This window comes from Hyaena hyaena, unplaced genomic scaffold (genome assembly GCF_003009895.1).
Source record: "Hyaena hyaena isolate Hyena2069 unplaced genomic scaffold, ASM300989v1 scaffold_360, whole genome shotgun sequence".
Classification (NCBI taxonomy): domain Eukaryota; kingdom Metazoa; phylum Chordata; class Mammalia; order Carnivora; family Hyaenidae; genus Hyaena; species Hyaena hyaena.
The window spans coordinates 1,555,599-1,577,278 of NW_024080993.1; the positions used below are offsets into that span (position 1 = coordinate 1,555,599).

General features: G+C 42.8%; 1 protein-coding gene across 1 annotated transcript in view; it reads left to right on the top strand.

Annotated features, from left to right (window-relative positions):
- Positions 1-21,680, top strand: part of CTNND2 (catenin delta 2) — a 935,777-nt gene that overhangs the window by 755,797 nt on the left and 158,300 nt on the right. Inside the window, exon 16 of the mRNA XM_039250112.1 lies at positions 2,680-2,863. Within this exon, the coding sequence (XP_039106043.1) occupies positions 2,680-2,863 (184 nt within the window). The remainder of the gene's footprint in view (positions 1-2,679; positions 2,864-21,680) is intronic.

The following is a 21,680-nucleotide window of genomic DNA, read 5'->3' on the forward strand; positions in this document are numbered from 1 at the left end:
AACATACCACCCATAAAGGGGAAAAAATAGTTACAAACGGGGGAGGAGGGGGATGGGCACTGAGGAGGGCACTTATTGAGATGAGTACTGGGTGTTGTATGGAAGCGATGAACCACAGGAATCTACCCCCGAAACCAAGAGCACACTGTACACACTGTATGTGAGCCAACTGGACAATAAATTATATTCTTTAAAGAAACATACCACCCATATTTTAAAACATTCATGTGCCTCAGTTTTCCGTATTGGTATTTTCAAATCCAAATTTGAGGAGGAAAAAAAATTTATTTTCTAGCTGTATGTGTGCATTGTATACTTAGAAAAATAGACACAAACCTTATAATGTGATATTTTTTAAAGGTGTCTTCAGATATTGAGGAAGATATTAATTTCATTATAACGTGTTTTTTAAATCTGAAAACCTAATTGTTTTATGAGAAAAAAGAATTTTTTGCAAGAATGCAAACGAATGTATTTTGATTTTCTAAAATGTAGTGAAATCTTTCTTAATGAAATGAATAAATAGCTTTATATATTATTTAAAGCAAGGTAAGTATTTGTGAATATATTGCTAGCATTTCAAATCCATTCCAATCAGAACATATCTTTGAGCACTTTCTGTGTACGACTGGGCATTTTTTGTGAGTGCCCAATCTACGATACTAATGGCAATGCAAACATGCACACAGAAGTTTATAGAAAACATTCTATGTGCTAAAGCAGGGTGGGCAAAATCTTTCCATAAGGGGCCATATATTAAATTATTTTGCCTTTGTGGGTCATACGACCTCTGTCACAAATATTCAACTCTTCCCTTGTGGGCCATAGACAGTATGTAAATAAACAGGCCAAGCTATATTCCAGTAAAACTTTATTTACAAAGACAAGCCGGCAGGATTTGCCCTTGACCCAACCCCCTGTGCTGAAGGGTTGGTTTATATACTGGGCACGAAAAACATATTGTTTCCTTTGCATTTACTTCAGTAAAATTCCCAGCAAATGTTATTTAGAAAGACAGTTGAAAGCGTTTATATCTACAATCACACTTTTATAGAACTGATTTAAAACTGTTCCTTCAGTTATTAACCATCAAACATTATCAACCTTCAGATTAGTATTAGTCATGCCCTTGGTAAGGTCAACATGTGCCATGGAAGACTAATAAATTTCAAAAATACGTGTATTCTGTTTGTCCTATTCATAACACAGTAGATAAAACACAATCTCATCTTAACATTTATTGAAAGTTTATTAAACAAGTAAGTTGGAATTTCTGTTTCTAAAAAAATATATTTTATTCTCAATATCTGCAATGATGATGTATATTTAGATTAGTCTCGAGGGGAAAATACAATCTTTCTTTTATAAAAATGTAGAATATAATTCTGTTTCTTTTACCTTCATGTGTCCTGTTTTCAATAACAACAAAAAAAAACTCTTCAAAAGCATTTTCAGATATTATACATTATACGCAATACTTCGGACTGCTTCTAAACTTAATCCTATTTTAAGATTTCCTTTAAAAATATGTAAGGGGCACCTGAGTGGCTCAGTTGGTTAAACAACGAACTTCGGCTCAGGTCATGATGTCGAATTCGAGCCCTGCATCAGTCTCTGTACTGACAGCTCAGAGCCTGGAGCCTGCTTCGGAATCTGTGTCTCTCTCTCCCTCTGCCCCTCCCCTGCTCACAGTCTGTCTCTGTCTCTCAAAAAAATAAAATAAAATAAACATTTAGGGGCACCTGAGTGGCTTAGTCAGTTAAGCATCCAGCTTGTTCTCACAGTTCGTGGTTTCCAGCCCCATGTCATACTCTGCGCTGACAGCTAGTTCAGAGCCTGGAGCCTGTTTTGGATTCTGTGTCTCCCTCTCTCTCTGACCCTCCCCTGTTCATGCTGTCTGTCTCTCTCAGAAATAAATGAAAAAAAAATTTTTTTAATTAAAAAAATAAACATTTAAAAAATTTTAATGAAAATATTTAAAAGTCTAAAACATTACATCTATCCTAAAACTTCAGCTTTTGCTCTGCCTACATTAATTTCTGTTCTAGTCTATCTGCTGCTGACATGCCCTCCGCTTTCTACCGCTCCCTGTTCTCTGGCTCCTCCGCCAGCATTGCCTTCTGAGATAAACTGATGAAGCTGTCACAAGTGACAGTAAATTTAAACTCCTTGTTGAGCCCGTTGTCATCAGGCCTGATGCTGGACTCTCATAAGGACCTGGGTGCTGGTGGCTGGCTCTAAATGGAGGCCACGCCGATCACACTGCCCATATGTACATATCAAGGTCTTAGATAAAACAAGGACCTCCTGCTAGTTCGTAGCTCAGATAACTTTCACAACTCTTTCGTCTTGGCTAGATTTTTGGATCCTTAGTCCCACTGCATTCAAAGTGAAAGGAAGCCCCATTGGTATCCATAGTTCAAATCAGACCTCAACCTCAACCTCATTGAGATGGAACAAAGACAATCACATCCCGAGTCCTAAGCCCACTTGTCAGATTTTCACAGCAGCCCTTGAATGGTTCTCACAGATGTTCTAAAATTAAGGGTGCGCTCTAGGTCATGTGCTCGCACTCTCTTAGTCCATCCTGCCCGTGCTGTTAACTTGATTAGGGAGAACGGTTTTGAGATGAGAAAAAAGAGCGGCCGTCCAAAAGCTCTCTCTGTGTGCATCTTGCAGGAGTCCTTTGGAACCTCTCGTCTTGCGATGCCCTCAAAATGCCCATCATCCAGGACACCCTGGTGGTGTTGACCAACGCCGTGATTATCCCCCATTCAGGCTGGGAAAACTCACCGCTCCAGGATGACCGGAAGATACAGCTGCATTCCTCACAGGTGCTGCGAAATGCGACCGGCTGCCTAAGGTAAGTGACACCCTTGCAGTGTCCTGCTGCTGTCACTCACTTTCTGCTTCTGCGGTTGCCATTGCTGCTTTACCAAGGATCAGAGTGGCCCAGAAATTTGAATGGTTTTTTTTAACGTGTCTTCTTGGCTCTTGGGCAAAAAATAAACATTTTCATTCCTGCCAAAAATAATTCATTTTCTTTGATTAAAAACAACAGTTCGCAATAATTTCTTTCCCATGTTACAGTATACCGTGCCTGTAGAATAACCAGGCAGGCCCATTGGTGTGGACAGAGGCTATGACAAATAGAGAGGGAGCTAATTAACTGTCATCACTAGTTATTTTTGGTTTTCATTCTTTTTTAATTTTCTATGTGACTACCAGAACCTATAATGCTTAGAGATAACTTTTTAATAAAGCCTGTTGTATGAAATGGGTTTTTTTTTAAATAATAAAAGTAGCAAATATGTTCTAATCCTCTCTCGGTGACTTTTAACAAAAATCATCCCACAGAAATCTCTTGAGAAGTCTTAAAGTCATCTTAATTTTTGTTTAAGTTTTGCTCTTAGAAAAGAATGTAATAATCAAGATACATTTTTTCTAAACTTAGGTGACTGTGCTCTCAAGGATGCTGTATTTTGTACCAAAGTTGCAAATCTCTGCTGGATAAATTTAATGAGGAGATGGGGGTGCCAGAGCGACCCAAAATACCCAGTCAAATAATCTCTATTTCAGACATAAAATGTACTGGGTTGTTTCAGCTGGGCTGCCTCAAAGCTGTCATTTCGCCTACAATTGATTGGCTTCTAGGGACAAAAAATGGTCTCTACTGAGAAGGAACAAAATCACCTTGGTGACATTAATAATAATTATCTCATGAATATGTATAACAGTGCTCCGGGCCTCCAGTCTTCAGAGGAGTGGTGTGTTTGTGTAAATGTGCGTGCATAGAGGGAGATAAAGTGAGTCTCCCTCCATAAATATCGACATACATTCGCAGGCAAGAATAGGAAATCCTCTAACGATTTTGCTTTTCCTCAAGGTCACAAAATAATGATCTTTTGACATGATTTCTCTGGCTAAGCTTTTCCATAAGCCAAATTTACAGTTCTCCAAAGCTCCCTGTTGAGACATTCATTTTACAACCTCTTACATTCTGTTATCCTTCAGAAGCCTCCTGCCCCACCAGAAGAAATATAACTCCTTTGCAAAGCTAAAACCGTAAGCCACTTCCAACTTCATATACCTAATTTTCTAGTTTAGTTATTTTCAACTATTATGGGTAGTTTTGTCCCTACTTAGCCTCTTTGACTTGTAGAGAATATCATCGTTCCTAACAAAGATCACCGAAAAAGTGCCTCCGAATCAGTTGTAGAAGTATGGTCAGTAAGGATTTGGTTAACTCTGTCAATTAAAATGCTCTCTGAATGATACAGTAACATGATTCTACATTCAGGATGTTAGACTTACGGATGTGGGCCACCGCCATCAAGAGCATCCTTCAGCACTGTTTGATGAAAAGTCAGACAAGGAAGCTAGACCACGTAGGTTCATGGGTCCCCTTTGTAAGTCATCTGACTGAGTTTAGCACCTGGGTGTGACCCAGAGTGAAGTTGGGTCAGATCAGAATCTGACTCTCCAACCCTCCCTGTTCACACATACAGAGCGTTGGCCATGTGCTGCTTACACTGGGTACGGCCGCGAGCAAACACATCATAGGAAGCAAAAAAACGGGGACATTTAATTTAGAAAGAATTTCATGTAGTCAAATAGGGCTTCCTTAGTCAAGATGCAGCCAAGTTTAGGGGTTTTACCACTTTTCTGAGTTTATCATGTAATTGCAAAGCAAAACCCCTCAATATATGGCAAATACTTAATTTCCCCCTTGTTTCATTAAACTCCCGCCTTTCTACAGAAAGAAGTAATCATTTGTCTTCTTATTTAAATGTGTTTGTGAATCATTCCACATGGATGAGCAGGCTGAGCTGAGAGAGGAAGAAAATAGCCTTGGGAAGGGGAGGCAGAGAATAGCCTGGGGAAGGGATTTATCAAAGACTCTGCAGATACAAAGTTTCAAGAAATTCCTACTAATATTTGACAAGTAACTTACAACCAGTGTTGGCAACACTCCAGAAGCGTCACAAATGTTTTTATCATGATGGAAGATTCTAGATTTTATTCGTTGAGGTTATATACATTGTTGATTTTTGTAAGAAAGCCTAGCTTTTTGTCTATGTTAAGTTACTTTCTATGCTGTTCCTGCTTTAACACTGTTATCCATGAGCATTTACTGCTTGTCTGCCATTTGCCAGAGAGGGACCAGAGAGGCAGAAATAAACAAAGGCTCAGCAAGAGCCCCTTAGGAACTGCAGAACCGATTTGAATACACTCCTTAAAATGTATATGAACAACCAGATTGTCTCAGTTTCTAAATCAGATCTGGGTTTGTACCTTTGCAAGGAACGTTTTCTTCTATCAAAATATTTAGAAAGAATTTGATGCTTTGGTGCTTCTAAAAGCAAAAAAGAAAAAAATCCTCAGCAATTGATCTTGTCATTTTCATGTACTAAATGCATGTTGTATGTAAAAATGAGACAGTGAGTTTGTACCGCAAAAAAGATACAGAGTTTCTGTAACATCTGCGTACTTCAATCAGGCCCATTAATTTATAGCTTTGATTTTGAAAGTTGCCGAAATTGTATAAAAATGCCAAATGTACGTGTTAGAATTCATTTGCAGTGTGTCATTACCACTGCTATCATAGTTCAGGAAATTTGGCTAGAACGTTAAGTATATGTTTCAGAACCTTGTTTAGTTGGTAAGAAAGAGCCAGCTGCATTTGGCGGATGAAATGTACCTGTCTGCTCATGGGTGTGTAAGGAACTCAACAGATAACTCTGGGACTAAGTTGGTATAAATCATGTTAAGTGTCACAACTGGCAAATAATAGTTAAGTTCAGTTCATGTGATTTATGGGTATTTTATGGCAAAGAAAATTAGTAACTTTAAAAAAAAATAACATAGAATACACACAAAATATTTCTTACTTCCTCTTTTAGATCTTATTCCTTGTTAGCGAATCAGTTTTAAAATGAACACATTATTGTTGAGGACCATCCTGTTGTATTAAGATTCTTTTCAATTATTTGCTTTTATAGATTTCAACTTCTAGAAACCCTCTACAACCTTTGAGGATCAGGAGCTCCATATAATTCAGTCCTTGTCATAATTATAATAAGTTTTACAAACTTATTTTGAGAGTGTGATTTTCTCATTACCATTCATTATCAAACAACACTTTGAATTAAAAAAATTACAAGTAGCAAAGTACATGAGTCACTGTTTAAATATTTTTGATATGTGAGATGTCAGTTAAATTTAATTCAGTTATCTGTCCTCGGGTGATATTTTTCCTAATACTGAGTTGGAATGGAAACTCTCCTTTCTCATGAATTCTAGAGAAATTGAAGGATGGAGCTGTGTGTGTGTGCGCGCACCCGCGCCCGCACCCGCACCCGCGTGTGTCCATTCCCTGGTTTGACCTGGCAACATGTTTATCAGATAACTTTATGCATTGTCAATAAGGGCAAGATTCTGATTTTGAAAATGAACATTTTGATTCATAAAATCCCCATCTTCCAAGGACCAGAAATTTCTGCTTCGAATACATTGTTTATTCTCATATTTATTATAAGTTCAATAGCCTGTGGTTAGTCAGTCAGGGACCAGAGCCTGCATCCTGACTCCTGGTCCAGCCCACTCCCACTGTACCACACAGAGAGGAAACACAGTGTCCTATGAGGCGCCAGGAACAGATCTGTGCTCAGAGCCACACAACCGACTTGCGCACCCAGCCGGCGGATGGCCTCACTCTCCTTTGTGTTGGCTGCTTTCATTTGCTTCTCGACATCCACTGAGTGGCATCATCTCAGCCAATGTCCATCCAAATTACCTACTGTCTTCCCCTCCTCCTCCTTTCCTACTTCCCATTCTTCCCTCCCAAGGCTGCCAGTATGGAGTGGGAAGCCACCTGAGCGGTTAATCATGGAGCCTCACGTCAGCCCCTTCCCTCCACCTCCACCTTCAATCTTAATTTAGGCAATTAGTCAGAGCAATGGTTGCCTTTTCTTAAAAGCTAAGAGTGTATTTTAAGACATACCCTAGAAAAACAAAGTTGACATTATTTTCCCAGGACTCAGACTCCTCCATTCTTTTACTGAGGGCTTAGTTCTCTTTTACTGATGGCCTCACTCTTTTTCCAGGATAGCATTTCCTACCCTGGATGGCTTTCGACCCCAGGAGAAGCTTATTGTGGGTAAAAGTACATTTATCTGGTCACTGATGGAGAGCAGTGTTCTTAATATTTGTTCCTGGCAGGATTCAAACTTGTTTGTGTCATTTCAGGGTGGGAAGCCGAGGTTAGGCCTTTAAGCAATTACTATTCTAAAAGAGATCACCTTTTCACTTTTCAGAAAGAAAAAAATATTATAAATGCAAATTGTACCACTCTTAAATGTTCCAAAGCTTATCAGAGTGAAATTTAAGTGAGAGAGAGAGAGGAAAAAAAAAAAGCCTATGCCTTCCTAAGCTAAATTCTGGACCGCTAACACTGTCCAAACTTTAGATAATTCCGTCCATTCTTAATAAACTCTGTCAAGTTTCTCAAGCCTTCTCTTTGGTGGTAGATGTTGTACTGATGTCAATGGTGGTGCCCACCCCACCCCGCCAGCCTGGAGCAGGGGCCCTACCCATGGGGACTGTCCTAGAGAAAAGACTCTCACCTTTGCCTTCTCTCCAAAGGCACAGAAAATCTTCATGGAAAGATGTCATATCATGTTGCCCTAGCGAAAATTTAAGCACGTATGACATAGAAAATGAAAAGTTAATGCCCTTAGTCCTTTTCCATTTAAAATTCATTTTGGGGCAGGAAATGGAATTTTTCAAAAGCAGGTCTCTATTTGTTCCCGAAGTATCCATCTGTCACTGAGGAAAGAGGGTAGAAATGGGAAAAAATATCTCTTAAATTTTGATGGAGGAGCGAGTTGATAAGAACGATGGCAGCTAGATTGAGGGGTTCCAGGCGGCAGCGGGAGGTACAGCTGCCAGTGATTCGTGGGGGTCAGGCTTCATCTCTGCCGTCCCCACCCCGGGCACACACTCACACTCCCCTTCTTCCTCATCCCTCCCTATTTTCTGATGTTTATCTTTGGCTCCACTGCGGCCTGATTTAAGCTTTAATTTATAACAAAAGCCATTAAAAATATGGCCTAAAATGAATGCGCTAAAACGTTAGATACGGCTTAGGCTGTAAGTATGCATGAAGCTGCCAGATTAGTTCTCTTCCTTCACTTTATGATGAAGGAGTCCTCCAGGAAACTGCTTTCCTTTGGCCTAACTTAGGCAAGCCGGACCTTGAAAGAGATATAGTTCTGCACGAGGATTGTTTTACTGTACGATGTATAATCAAATACTTTTTCTAACTTGGCCGAAATGATCCCCTTCAACCAAAACATGTATGGCCCAGCCACAGCGTGATTGCTGAGAAGTGAAGGTCAGGCTGACCCAGCCTGTGGACAGGCTCATTTTAGCTGAGATCACTGTAATGAGTTAAATAAGTGTCTCCCTCCCAAAAAAATTTCAGTCCACCAGGAGCCTCAGAATGTGGTGCTATTTGGAAATAGGGTCTTTGCAGGTTAAAACTATGTAAATTAAGATGAGGTCGCACTGGATTAGTGTGGACATGAATCCAATGGATGGTGTTTTGTTTTTTTTTTTAAGTTTATGTATTTAATTTGAGGGAGAGAGAGAGAGTGTGTGTGCAGGGGAAGGGCAGAGAGAGGGGGACAGATCGAATCCCAAGCCAGCTCCACACTGCCAGCACAGAGCCTGACAGGAGACTTGAACTCATGAACCACAGGGTCCTGACATGAAATCAAAAGTCAGACGCTTAACCAACTGAGCCACCCAGGCACCCCAGATGGTACCTTTATAAGAGGACATAGACGCAGAGGAGGAGGCCATGCGAAGACAGAGGCAGAGATTGAAGCGATGCAGGAAAAAGCCAAGAATGTTTGAGCATTGCTGAAGCCACCAGAAATGAGGAAAACACAAAGAAGGATTCTTCCCCAGAGCCTTCCGAGGCAGCATGGGCCTGCTGACATCTTGGTTTTGGACCTTTAATGTCTCAAACTGTAAGAAAATAAGTTTCTGTTGTGTCAAGACCGGCCCCTCCCCCCCACCAGTGTGTGTGGTACCTCATTCTGGCACCCTCAGAACGTCTACAGTCAGAAAGTGAGCAGAGGGAGGGGCGCCTGGGTGGCTTAGTCGGTTAAGCGTCCGACTTTCGCTTAGGTCATGATCTCACGGTTCGTGGGTTCGAGCCCCGTGTCGGGCTCTGTGCTGACTGCCAGCTCAGAGCCTGGAGCCTGTTTCAGAGTCTGTGTCTCCCTCTCTCTCTGACCCTCCCCTGCTCATGCTGTCTCTCTCCTAGAAATAAATAAAACATTTAAAAAAAAAAAAAAGAAAGAAAGAAAGTGAGCAGAGGGAGCCTGCAAAGCCAGGGAGCCACCAGAGAACACAGCCAAGGGAGGAGGGACATGGTGTCTGACTCCCAGATGCTGCCTGTCCCCAGGGTTCACACACAGGAACAAACCACACAGATAGGGAGCTGTTTTTTCTCTAGGCCATCTTCCTCCGTAGCTCAGGCTCAAGGCCAAACGTCCCTGGCACAGGACTGGGCTCTGCCCAGCCCCAGCCAAAGAAGGTTCGCATGTACCCTCTGGACCAGCATCTCTCCACCTGTGGATCTGATTTCTGTGTTTTCTGTGCCTGTTTCTGAACCCACCTCCCATGTCCTCCAGCTTTTAAACTACTTCCTGAAAGTTGTGTGGATTATTCTGGGAGCCAAGAGCCATTCTAGGGTTTCAGGCAGGGCACGTGACATTTAAGGGTCCTTTAAGGAAGTTGGCTCCAGCAGCTGGGCACAGAATGAATGCTTTCTGGATTTCGTGTGAAACATGATTGTGTTTCCCATTTAAAATATCACAGATCAATATCCTAAAGATACCTGTCGTGGCCGTTATCATCATTTCAGAGTGAACCGTAGGTGAGGCCCTATTTTACCATTTAATCTGCCAGCTCAGTAAGATAACTCCAATCAATTACTGTTTGGCTGTGTTGCATTCAGTCAGGCCCACTTCGACTTCATCTCCAGCCAGAGGATTTGCATGAGGCCAGCTTTGCGAGCTTCCACATCTCATTTCCTAGAACCGCTGAGTCATTTATTTATTTTTGTTATTCTATTCCCACTTCAACATCTTGTCTTGAAGGACAACAACATACAACCCTAATTTTTCCATCCATCTTTGTGCACACGAGAACGTTATTAAGCCCATCAAAGGAGCTGCGCCTCTGCTTGAATGTAATTAAGCTCAGACCCTCGATGAGTCATCTTAACCCATCAAATGGATGAGCCCTTGGTCCGATAGAGCCACGCATTCCGGAGTGACCTTGAAAAAACCCGTTCACCAAGTAACCCTACTAATAATCAATCACAATCTGGCTGGAAAGCTCCAAAGCATTTATTTTATTTGGTTTGCCTCTGACATTAGACACAGGGAAGAGGAGGAAGTATTATGACTTTTATGGTAAGTCCAGTTGGTTGCCAATATTACTAAACCATTAAAAAGAACCTGTTCCGTCACCATGACTTATTCATTCCCTAACTGAAAGCCTGTACCTCCCACTCCCCTTCACCCATTTGGCCCATCCCCCACACTCACCCTTCTCACAACCATCAGTTTGTTCTCTGTATTTATGGGCTGGTTTCTGCTCTTCTTGTTTGCTTGTTTGTTTAGATTCCACACGTAAGTGCGATCATATGGCATTTGCCTTTCACTATCTGACTTACTTTAGCGTAGAATATGTAGTAAAAAAAAAAAAAGGAATCCTTTTTAAAAAGTTTTTTTTAAGTTTGTTTATTTTGAGAGAGACAAAGAGAGCAAGCAGAGGAGGGGCAGAGAGAGAGAGAAGAGAGAAAATCCCAAGCAGGTTCTGCAGTGTCAGCACAGAGCCCCATATGGGGCTCAAACCCGTGAACTACAAGATCGTGACCTGAGCTGAAACCAAGAGTCAGATGCTCAACTGACTGAGTCACCCAGGTGCCTCAGTTTTGTTTTTTTTTTTTGCTGAAACCAAGAGTCAGATGCTCAACTGACTGAGTCACCCAGGTGCCTCAGTTTTGTTTTTTTTTTTTGCTGAAACCAAGAGTCAGATGCTCAGCTGACTGAGTCACCCAGGTGCCTCAGTTGCTGTTTTTTGTTTTTTTTTTTAGTCTCATATAATGAGTTCTAGATTTATTCTAGTCTTGTGTTGCAGCTGAACTGAGCACTCTTTATCCAGGGACTTAAAACAGGAATGACCTACTCTATGCAGATGCTGTGAAGAGAGGAGAGCCGTTCACCCACTCATACTTGGTTCCCCCACACCTGGCCCTGAAGCAGAGGCTTTTCCTTACCTGAGCAGCTCTCCACTTCTGATCACCGTGTCTATCATGGTTGCAAAGTGAATGGTTTTGTTGATTAATGACTCAGCAGTGAAGGTCTTCTTTGAAGGAAGGGAACAGAGTTGGTTGGCAGAAGGAGTTGGGGGTCTTAGCACCCCACCAGAGAGGATGACTGGGCTACCCACCTCAGCACCTCCCTTGGTGACGAGGGCTCCCATCTCCGGAGCACCCCAGCTTTCTAGCTCACTCCATGCCCCTCAGTCAGGGAAGTTCGTACTTTATTACTTTATAATTATAGATCTATATGCTATTAAGAGGTTTTAACAAGTTTACCCAGTGTTAGTTTGCTAGGGCTGTCATAACAAAATGCCACAGACTGGGTGGCTTAAACAACAGAAGTGTATCTTCTCAGAATTCTGGAAGTTAGAAGTCTGAGATCAAGAAGTCAGCAGGGCTGGTTCTCAAGCCTTCTCTCCTTGGTTTGCAGATTGCCATGTCCTCACATGGTCTTCCCTATGTGCCTCTGTGTCCTGATCCCCTCTTCTTATAAATCTCCAAGTTGGGATCTCCAAATGAGGCATCCCCAAGTGGGACATCACTCTTAAATGCCATAGGCTTCAGAACCTGGCCTTTGTTCTCACCTGGCCAGAAACTGGACCTTAAAGCTACAATAGTAAATTAGCTTTGGCTTAGCATCTGTTAAAAGCCCTATAATGCTATGTGTCTGTAATATGCATGCTGTTTGATACACTTGTCCAAATAACCTAGTGGGTAGGATTCCCTATCCTATTTTACAGATCAAGAAGCTAATACTCATTAGAATAAGAGTAGCTTGCCCCAAGTCATACAGTTAGTAAGAGAAGGAAAGGTGATGTAAATCCCAGGTTATATGATACCTCAGCCAGCTTCCCAGCTTCCTCCCACATCACCATTCCATTAGGCAGAGACAAGGAGCAGCCCCAAAACACATGCTTATTTACACTGAGGCTAGAATGCTGGCTCAGCCCACATCCTAAGAGAAGCAGACACCAAGACAGAATTAGCAGTCCATGCAAGGTATTTAGTTAGGGGTAACCCTGGAGAGGCAAGTGAGAGGGCACCGGGGAAACTAACAGCCTTCAAACCATGATGCGGCAGGTCCGACCCCAAGTGAAGGGGAGCAGAAAGGAAGGAAGGAATGTTGGGTGGGTGGGTGAAAATGTCTTAGACTTCCAGGGACTTGGAGAAGACCACTGGAGTGTTCTTAATCCCAGGTCATTCTTCCAAGGAGCCTCGTATTTCCCAGGGCCGGGCTTACGCTATCACTGCTACAGAGCTGGGTCACTGGCTGGGAGCACCACGCGGAGTGAGGCCCGGGCGTGAAGGCAATCACAGTGATGAACCTCAGCGTACAGCAGCTGCACCATCAGTCAGTGCTGCCCCTGCAATGGGAGATTTGAGTGGGTGTAATTTTATGGACGTTACGTAAGCCCAATCCTTTCCCAGAGCTTTCATTCTCTGTAGACTAGCCGCTAAGAAGACACATTAAGCCAGAAAATTGCTTGGTAATATGGAATCCAGACAAGAGCAGCTAGTTACATTGACTGAAAGTTTCATTCTCTCAAGATCTGTTCTTTTGAGTCCTTCCTATGTGCTTGACCCTTATGGTAGACACGGATGCTGCAATAAAGAGCCAGATAGACACAGACTACGGTGTTTGCTATTGAAAGCGATTCATAATGTCATTAAGACAACCCGATTACATCCAAGTCCCTGAGGCTGCCCCAGAACTGGAAAAGTTGGAGTGCGTCTCTCCCAAAGAATGCCTCAGAGCGCCATATTCCTTTTTTTTTTTTTTCCAAAATTTTCATGGGCAACCTACTTCTCTTACTAATTCTTTCTTGACATATAAAAAACTCTTTACTTTTAATTGACTTGCTTTTAAATCTTGTAGTCTTAAAGCTTTCTCTCGCTTCAGGGTTTTGCATTCTCTTATTTTTTCTATTAGGAAAAGTCTGAAAAAATTCATTTTTTCATCTTTCAGAAGACATTGCTATCCCCTGAGGACTAACTATAATTTGGCAAAGATCTTCCTGGCATTTATGGTCCATGAAATAGTAATAGGGATCATTTCTCCCCAGACATTGTTTTGTTTCCCTAAGCTAGAAGAAGTGAGAATGTAATGATTTCCCTTTACATAGAAATTTTTAATAGAAGATACCCCATCATGCTATTCCTTCTTAAAAGTTTCCACAACTTATTTCTGCAAAATTTGATCTACTTAATTATGAAATTTTGCAGGATCTAACGAAAACTCGCTTTGAATTATTTATCCTATAATCTGGTTGCAAGTATGGGCTTCTTTTAAAAGGACAGGCAAATGTTAAATTTTATCTTTTCAGCATGAGTAGTCATTCTTCTATTAGAATATGAATATTCAAACCTTCCATTAGTATGAACAAATTGCTTCCTTTAAAAAAAGATTAAATAAAAAAGCTTACTTAATCCTCAATTGGTAGACAATGGTGTTTAATATTTATCCCCATAAAACATTGGGTTGGAGGGTGTTAACTCCCTGATAAATTAAAAGCAAATCGTAAGAACTGGATCGTTCCTCAAATCCTTCATAGCTTCTTGATATTAAAAATATCAAGAAGGAAAAATAATTTTTCCTCCTGCTGCCTCCCAAATTATATTACATTGCATCCAAAGTGGCTTCCCTGGAAGACAAGCAAAGAAACAAGTCTATTATCCATAAATTGAAGAAGAAGGAGTTCACCAAGCACTTTCACTTCCATGCTAGACCTCTCCAGTATTTTAACACATCTATTTTCATACCATTTCTCCTTTCCCTTTTCCAAGTGGCACTTATTTTAAAATAAATAAAGCCAGCATTTGCCAGAGTTGTGACAAAAACAGCCAGAGAGAGGAGGACAGATGGAGGAGCATGAGCAGAGCATGCGTGGAAGCTAGCCCACCCCCAGTGGAGTTAATGAAGACCTCCAGCTTCCAGCTCTCCATTCCTCTTGGAGAAAAGAGAAACATAACCAATGAGAGCATAAATAATGGTTCCAGAGCCCCAGCTCATGAATAACCGTTCCAGAGCCCCAGCTCGGAGATCATGCCTCCCTCCCACCGTCCTGTAGAATTCCAGAGTGAAGAGCTGAATGCACAACTCTACTCTGCACACCTGGCTCTCAACTCTATTGCTCCCCTCATTCTCTTCTTCTGGAGTCAGGGTGTTCCTTAATTGACCAAGAATATTTGAAATAAATTTCACTCGTCCCTCGGTTGACCAAAGGACTCTTTGAAATAAAAGAATGGGAGGTGTTTGAATTGCCATCCTGTTCTACTGGCCCCCTTTCCTGGGTCCATGAATTGGGGAAGCTACTAGATACAAAAATCATTGTCTCTTCATTCTTACTAGAATGGTTCTTGTTCTGAGCTGGCAGAAGATTCTGGAAGTACTAACTCAAATGCTTTCCTGAGGCAGAGAAGAACAGCCCTACCTAGATTTCATGCTGGGTCTACATTTTCTTACCTCCAGAAGAATTAAGCACAAGAAGCAGCAGGTAGTAACAACTTGTGCCAATAGACTGACAAGCTTCAATGATTGATTTTTAGGATTCTGTCCTTTTTTGAGGAGGGGGGAGGACTGTGTCATAAATTCCTTTTCAGTTTTTCAGTCTGCTAAGTAAAAGGAAAAGCATGCCAGGACTTTGGATCAACCCTCCGTCCTTGACTATTGTCCTGTAGAGGTACAAGCACATCATTATTCCCCATTAACAAGCACTCAACCAGCAAGGAAGACGCTGTGCCCGGAATGCGCTGACTGGAGCTAATGAATCCCAACAACTAATTACATTTCTCTTAAGGTAACTTATGACCAGAAAGTAGCTGTGTTAGCACAAAGATTTTATGTGAGAGTGGCAATACTCAGGAAGAGGCCAGCGGATTAATCATCCCCCATAATTCTCTGTAATTGTCCTGTCTGGACTTTTTGTGTTCAGACCATTGTTCTTTCCAGGGTTACATTTGCCCTGACCTTATTTTGGACCAACAATGTAATTGGTAATCATGGGCTAATTTATATAAACAAACAAGGGTCCTGCTAAATGAAAGCATTGTCACTGTGATTGGTACTTGCTGCTCTAAGAGCTCTCTATTTTTGTACAAGTTTGGGTCAAGTGGTTGGAGCCAATGGAACTCATTGCAAAAATAATTATTTCAAGTAAGGAAAAAAACCCTCATGTCCTTTTAAGGCCTGCCGGGAAGCGTGGTTTATGGTCTGCTGCGTGGAATAAGTGTGCACATGTTCTGGAGAAAACTGGCTTCATCCTTTGCTTAGTTAGAATCTTAACAGGGCCTGAAGGGTCCTTCTCCTTAACATGTATGAAAGCAGCGCTGGTAAGTTTCTTCCCAGAACATAAAGGAACCTTACTTATTTCTCCTCTGTAGGCGGCACCATCATCCTGACTAGCAAACATAATTAAATGTCATTTGTCCTTGACCCCTGTCACTCCTAAGCAGCTGAAATAGATGAAGAGGCTGACGCTTCCCAAATCAGTTGGAGCCAAGTGTCTTCAGGCAGGACCTTCAGTAATAAGCTCACAAAGGAATTGGTGCTTGGGTTTATTACCAGTTTTTCAGGGCTCATTCCTATTTGAGGGGAAATAATTGAAATAGATTATCCCTAGATGTTTCCTTTCAAGCACCTAGTCAGGATTCCCAGCAAGCTTGGAAGGACACCTTCAGAGAAGGCCCCCGAGGGACAGCAGCTCAGAAAGGCAGAGCTGTGGGTCCACGGCACTCGTGTGGCTAGGGGACAAGAATGCAGTCGGAGAAAGGGAATCCCTTACCTCTCACCTCTCAGGGTCTGTGAGCTTCCTCCTCTTTCCTTAGAAACCTTTTATACTCTGAAGCCTTTAATTTGAGTGAAGCCAAGGCCAAGGAGCACAATAAACCATGAAGATCGGATTAACCTGACTCATGGATCAATCTGACTGGCAAAAATGTGTCCTGCCACCCAAGAGGCACCTTCTATTTGACTCTAGCATGAACCCCATCTTCCCCAGTATTCTCTTCCCTATTTTTTTTGTCTATCATTTAATTTTTTTCAAACAGAATTCACATAACGTATAATTAACCATTTAAAAGTGAACAATTCAGCAACATTTAGTACATTCACAACATAGTGCAACCACTTCTAACTAGTTCTGAAATACTTTCCTTTCCCCAAATGGAAATTCTGTACCTGTTAGGCAGTCACTCTGTATTCTCCCTCCCGAGGGCCCTGGCAACCACCAATTTGCATTCTGTCTTTATGCATTTATCTCTTCTGGGTATTACATTGAAATGGACTCATGCACTCAAGGTCTTTTGTGAATGGCTTCTTTCACTTAGCAGAGCGTTTTCAAGGTTCATCTGTGATGTAGATTCCTTTTTAGAGCAGAGTAATATTCCCTTGTATGGATATACCACATTGTGTTTATCCATTCATTCATTGATAGACGTTTGGGCTGTGGCCACCCTGTCTCCTGTGACTAATGCTGCTGTTAACATGCCTGCATAGGTATTGGGTTGAGTACCTGTCTTCAGTCCTCTGGGGTATGCACTGAGGAACAGAAGGAGCTTCCAAATCATAGGTGCTTCTATATATAACTTTTTGAGGAACAAGTAGTTTTCCATAGCCCTACTCATTTTATGTACATTTCTCTCCACTACGTTTTCTGGCCCAGATTGTTTTCTTTTTCTCAGATCATTTGCCTTTTCTTGCGTCTTTTGTTTTCCCAGAGAAATTTTCTTTCTGCCTGCTAGATTATTAAGGCCATTTATCTTTTATCACTCGGCATGAGTCCTTAGAAGGAAGGTACTATGTGAATGTTACGCTCTTACTTTAAAACTCTGAGGACCGATGTCAACTCACTGCAGCTACGCGGGCAAAGTTGGACAGGTCCAGTCCATTGCTGGGCCCCTCTGCCCTCACCGTGTTTGCAGTATTGGCCTACTTTCTATTGCTCTATACACTGTGGCCTTTGCTACCTCAGGACCTTCACATGTGACTTCCAGCACCTGAATGGCTTTATCCTCTCCCTTTAGATATCAGCTTAAAAGTGTCCTCCTATACAGAGAGACTTTCCACAGCAGCCTCTCTTGCCGTATAAATCAGGCCCTCCCTAATGCCTTTACAAAGCCTTCTGAGCTTTCAATCTGACCTTCTGACAATTGGGAGTGATGTCGCTGCCCATGTGCTTGTGTACTTAAGTCCAGAGAGCTACACTGTCATCTACATGAGGATAATGTCTTTGTCATCCTGGACTCCTCAGCCCTAGAGCCACAGCTGGCACCTGGCAGATCCCTGATAACTAGTGAGTGAAGGAGACAGCCAGTGGGTGGCCCTTCCCTGGCTGCTTCTCTGTGTGCCTCATAACTGCCCTGTACGAATTTTCACCAAAGCAAGGAACCTTTCAAGTCTCCTGGTGAGTAATAAAATCTTCCCGGTCACAGAAACAGCGTTCCTTTGCATGATCGCCAGTTTCCACATGAGATTAACCTCCTGGTTACAGCCACGTAGCTGCTTGTTTTCTAGTGTGGGTGTTTGTGATTTTTCTGCTAAATAAAACCACCACATCAGTTAATATATCTTTTCTTGCAGACAGTCTGCAGGTTTTGTCTTGCAGTTTCCTTGTATTGCCCTTGGTTCATCATGATACTGATTTTGTCACCCACCTCATTTGAAGGAAGCCATCGGAATATTGATTGATCAGCACAGTGGAATGATAAATGTGGGCAAAAACTCTTTAATAATGCCAGTCATCACTTAAATCTCATGATAGCTTTGTAAAGGAGAAGTTATTACAGATTTTTTTCCCAATTTTAAATAAGAAGAACCTGAAACTTGGGGAGGTTGAGCAATTGGTCCTAGAGCCCATGTTGGGAAGCTGTAAACCCAGATGCAGTCTTGAGCTTCCAGAAGCCAGGTAGAATGCTGTCTGATGACATCATTGGTTCAGGGTCGGCCTGTTAGCATGAAACACTGCAGCTGGTCTGCCCTACTCGTAAATAATGAGAACGGTCATAACCATCACATCATCTCCTCCTCGGTCCAGTGCTAAACCAACACGTTGGTAAATCAACACCTTGGTAAAATGGATGATATCTCTCATTCCACACAAACATAGAGTGAATTTCTGTTACATGCCAAGGACTCAGCTAGGTACCAGAGAAACATGAATAAGACATGATACTTACAGCCTAGAAGGATAGAAGGAAATCTTAATCATGGCGCATATGGCTCATACTTAGTGTTTTCATTTCCTTAGCCCAAAAGGATGAGCCCCAAGGTTTCCACATCTCCTATGTTGGTTACCTGCATTAACCTTTACCCTCATTCACTCAACCTCTCCTGCCCCAGGAAGCAAGGAAGGTAACAGGTGGGTTCTGAGAGGAGGCAACAGACAGCACATCTGAGTGGGAAGAACTAGGCTCGCATGACTAGACAAACTTTGACTTGGACAAAAGGTGTTGGAACTTTGGCAACTTCCCAAACCTTCTCGACCCTTCACAAGCCTCCCTGAGCCTTCGATGCCTCACTGATACCTGCTTAAGGGCTTATGTTGGGATGTGAGGGCCCAATAAACATAACCTCATTTTGTCCTAAGTTAAGAACCAAATGATAAATAAGACAAAAGTGGTGAATGGAAGCCAGTCTGTTTACTTCTGAGAATGCTGAGCAGAGATTGTGCCTTCTTACCTGCAACCAAGAGGCAGGCCAAGGATCTACTGATGGGACTGCTATGCCAGTGTAGACCTAGTGACTGGCCCCAGGGAAAAGTTGAGACCCAAAGAGTGGACGGACATACCCAGCATCACTGCCTCCCAGTCCAGGGGCTGTTCTGTTGGTGGATGAGCTCCGCAAAGCAAGAAATCTCAAGCAAAGGATGGTGGAGCTTTGTCACCACTCACCACCACCCCCAGTCAGACAATTCAGTCTGACTAGATAGAGGCTATTATGGGTTAAATTGTGTACCCCCCAAATTCATATATTAAAGTCCTAACTCCTGGTACTTCAGAACGTGAGACCTTATTTGGAAATAAGTCACTGCTGATATACAGCATGTACATTAGATGTACGTTAGACAAGGTCGTTCAGGTGGGCTCTCGTCCAAGATGACTAACTGGTGTCCATACTAAAAGGAGAAATTTGAACACAGAGACACACACAACAGGACACCATGTGTAGATGAAGACAGAGATCAGAGCAATGCTTCTAGAAGCCAAGAAACACCAAAGATGGTTAGCAAACCACAAGAAGCTGGGGGGTGAGGGGAGAGGGTAATAGCCTCAGAAGAAACCAACCCCGTGGACACCTTGAGAGAACAAATTTCTATTGCTCAAGCCATTCAGTTTGTGGTACTTTGTTACTAATGCAGCCTGAGCAGACTAATACAGGGGAGAGAGCCTGGAGAAAGGGGAGAGGAAATGTTGGAGAACATCATAGAAAAATAAAGCCGGGAGAAGAGGTTCTTCTCTTCCAAAAACTAAATTAATAGTCTTCTGTGTACCACACTGGGATCTCCCATGTTTTGTTTTTACCTTCTCTTTGTCAACACAGGTCTCTCTGTCCTTTGCTCAGACATCTGTGCCTGCGTGAGGTGTCTGGGAAGAAAGGGCAGTGGGTGACGATAGGTCTGCCTTCTACGTACTGCACAGACTTTGCCTCATCTGATCCTTCCAAAACATTAGCCCACTTTACAGCTGGAGAAACTGAGGGTCAGAAAGGTTAATGTGTTGCCCAAGGCCAGGCAGATAATAACAGAGTTGAAATCTGACACCAAAGCTCCTCTACTCCCCTAGACTGTCTTTTGGAGTATAAAATACTTCCATCCTTTACAAGTGAATGCCAGTATTCATAAACATCATATTAGGCAGATCAAGACCTGCTAAGGTTGGGGTGTGACAGTATCTCTGGTATGTTCTTCTCCTTGTTCATAACCTTCTCCCCAGGCTCTTCAAGAATCCCCATTGCTTTCAACCGCAAAGTCTCTTGCTTGAAATTCCTTTAAACATGCTTGAGATGAGAATGTCATCTGACCTGTCTATATGCTCTCTGTGGAGTAGGGCTGGAAAAGGAGCAAGCAATAGGAGGCCGTTCTGTTGCTGGCTTTGAATTTTATTTCCTTCCGTGGTAAGAGTCCATTAGTATTGGTGTCATTCAGTCCTTCTGTCTCCTTGCATTCTGGCACATTACCATCTATCTGACAAGCGAAGAAATCAGTCATAGGCAGCCATGCATATTTATTTGGTCACAGACCAAGATCGGCCCTGGATGAATACGTGGAACCATTGAGGGCTGCCTGCTGCCTGCGGACTCAGCTGGCCTCGGGCATCTATCTGTCTGGGTTTTCCTGCCCCTAATTTGAGTTCGCTCTCACTTTGTCAGCTTGCTTGGCTCCCCATTCACCCCACAGCCTGCCTTCTTGGCGGCCAGCTGCCCACCTTCGGCCTCCCCAAGGCACGTGATGTTCTGCACGCTGAGCACAGAATGCCAGCGGCCAGCGGGCCAGGAGGACAGGTGGGTGAGAAACGTGCACGTGAACCTCGAATGGGCCCAGAGCACAGGGTTCAACCTGCCGGGGGAGACAGGGGAAGCCTTCCAGAAGGAAAGATGAGTAGGAGTTGGCCAAGTGAAAGCGAGGAAGCATGTCCTGGGCACGCGCTGTGCTGGGGACTTGGAGTTTGAGTGAAATGGAGAGTCTTGAGGTGGAAGGCTGGTGCTCTGATGCACATTTTAGAAGAATCACAGGAACTTGATTAAGAAACAAGACATGGCAGTAATGGGCCTGTCTGTAGCCACACAGGACGATTCTGGAGATTCTTCGTGGTCAGAGCTGCCTGGGTGTGTGGACTGAATGGGTGTAGGTATACGAGAAAGACCAAGCCCAGGGTGAGCAACAGTGTTTGTCCGGAAAGTCAATCCAAGTCTCTTGGCGCACAACAAAATAGCCTTTAAAGGAAAACCCCCAAAGCAGGTTCCAATTAGCGGTACTTTTCTCGTGCTCCGTTTTGTTCTTCTCTCCTTTTCGCCTTCTAAATTTCCTCCTTATTTGCTTCTCTTGATCACTGTGACCACAGAGGTACTTTGTGAGGGTCCCTTGTCACCCTGATTGTCATTCTCATTCTGTCCATTCCCGGTAGAATTCGGGGTCTCCGAAGTGAGGGAAACCCAGCATAGAAGCCAAGTCAAAAAGCAAACCAACACTCATTTAGAGGTGTACATCTCCACGTGCCCTGTGCAATGCAGGTCCGATGGGGAGCAGGGGTGAAGCTGAGGCCGGCTGGATGTAACTGTTTG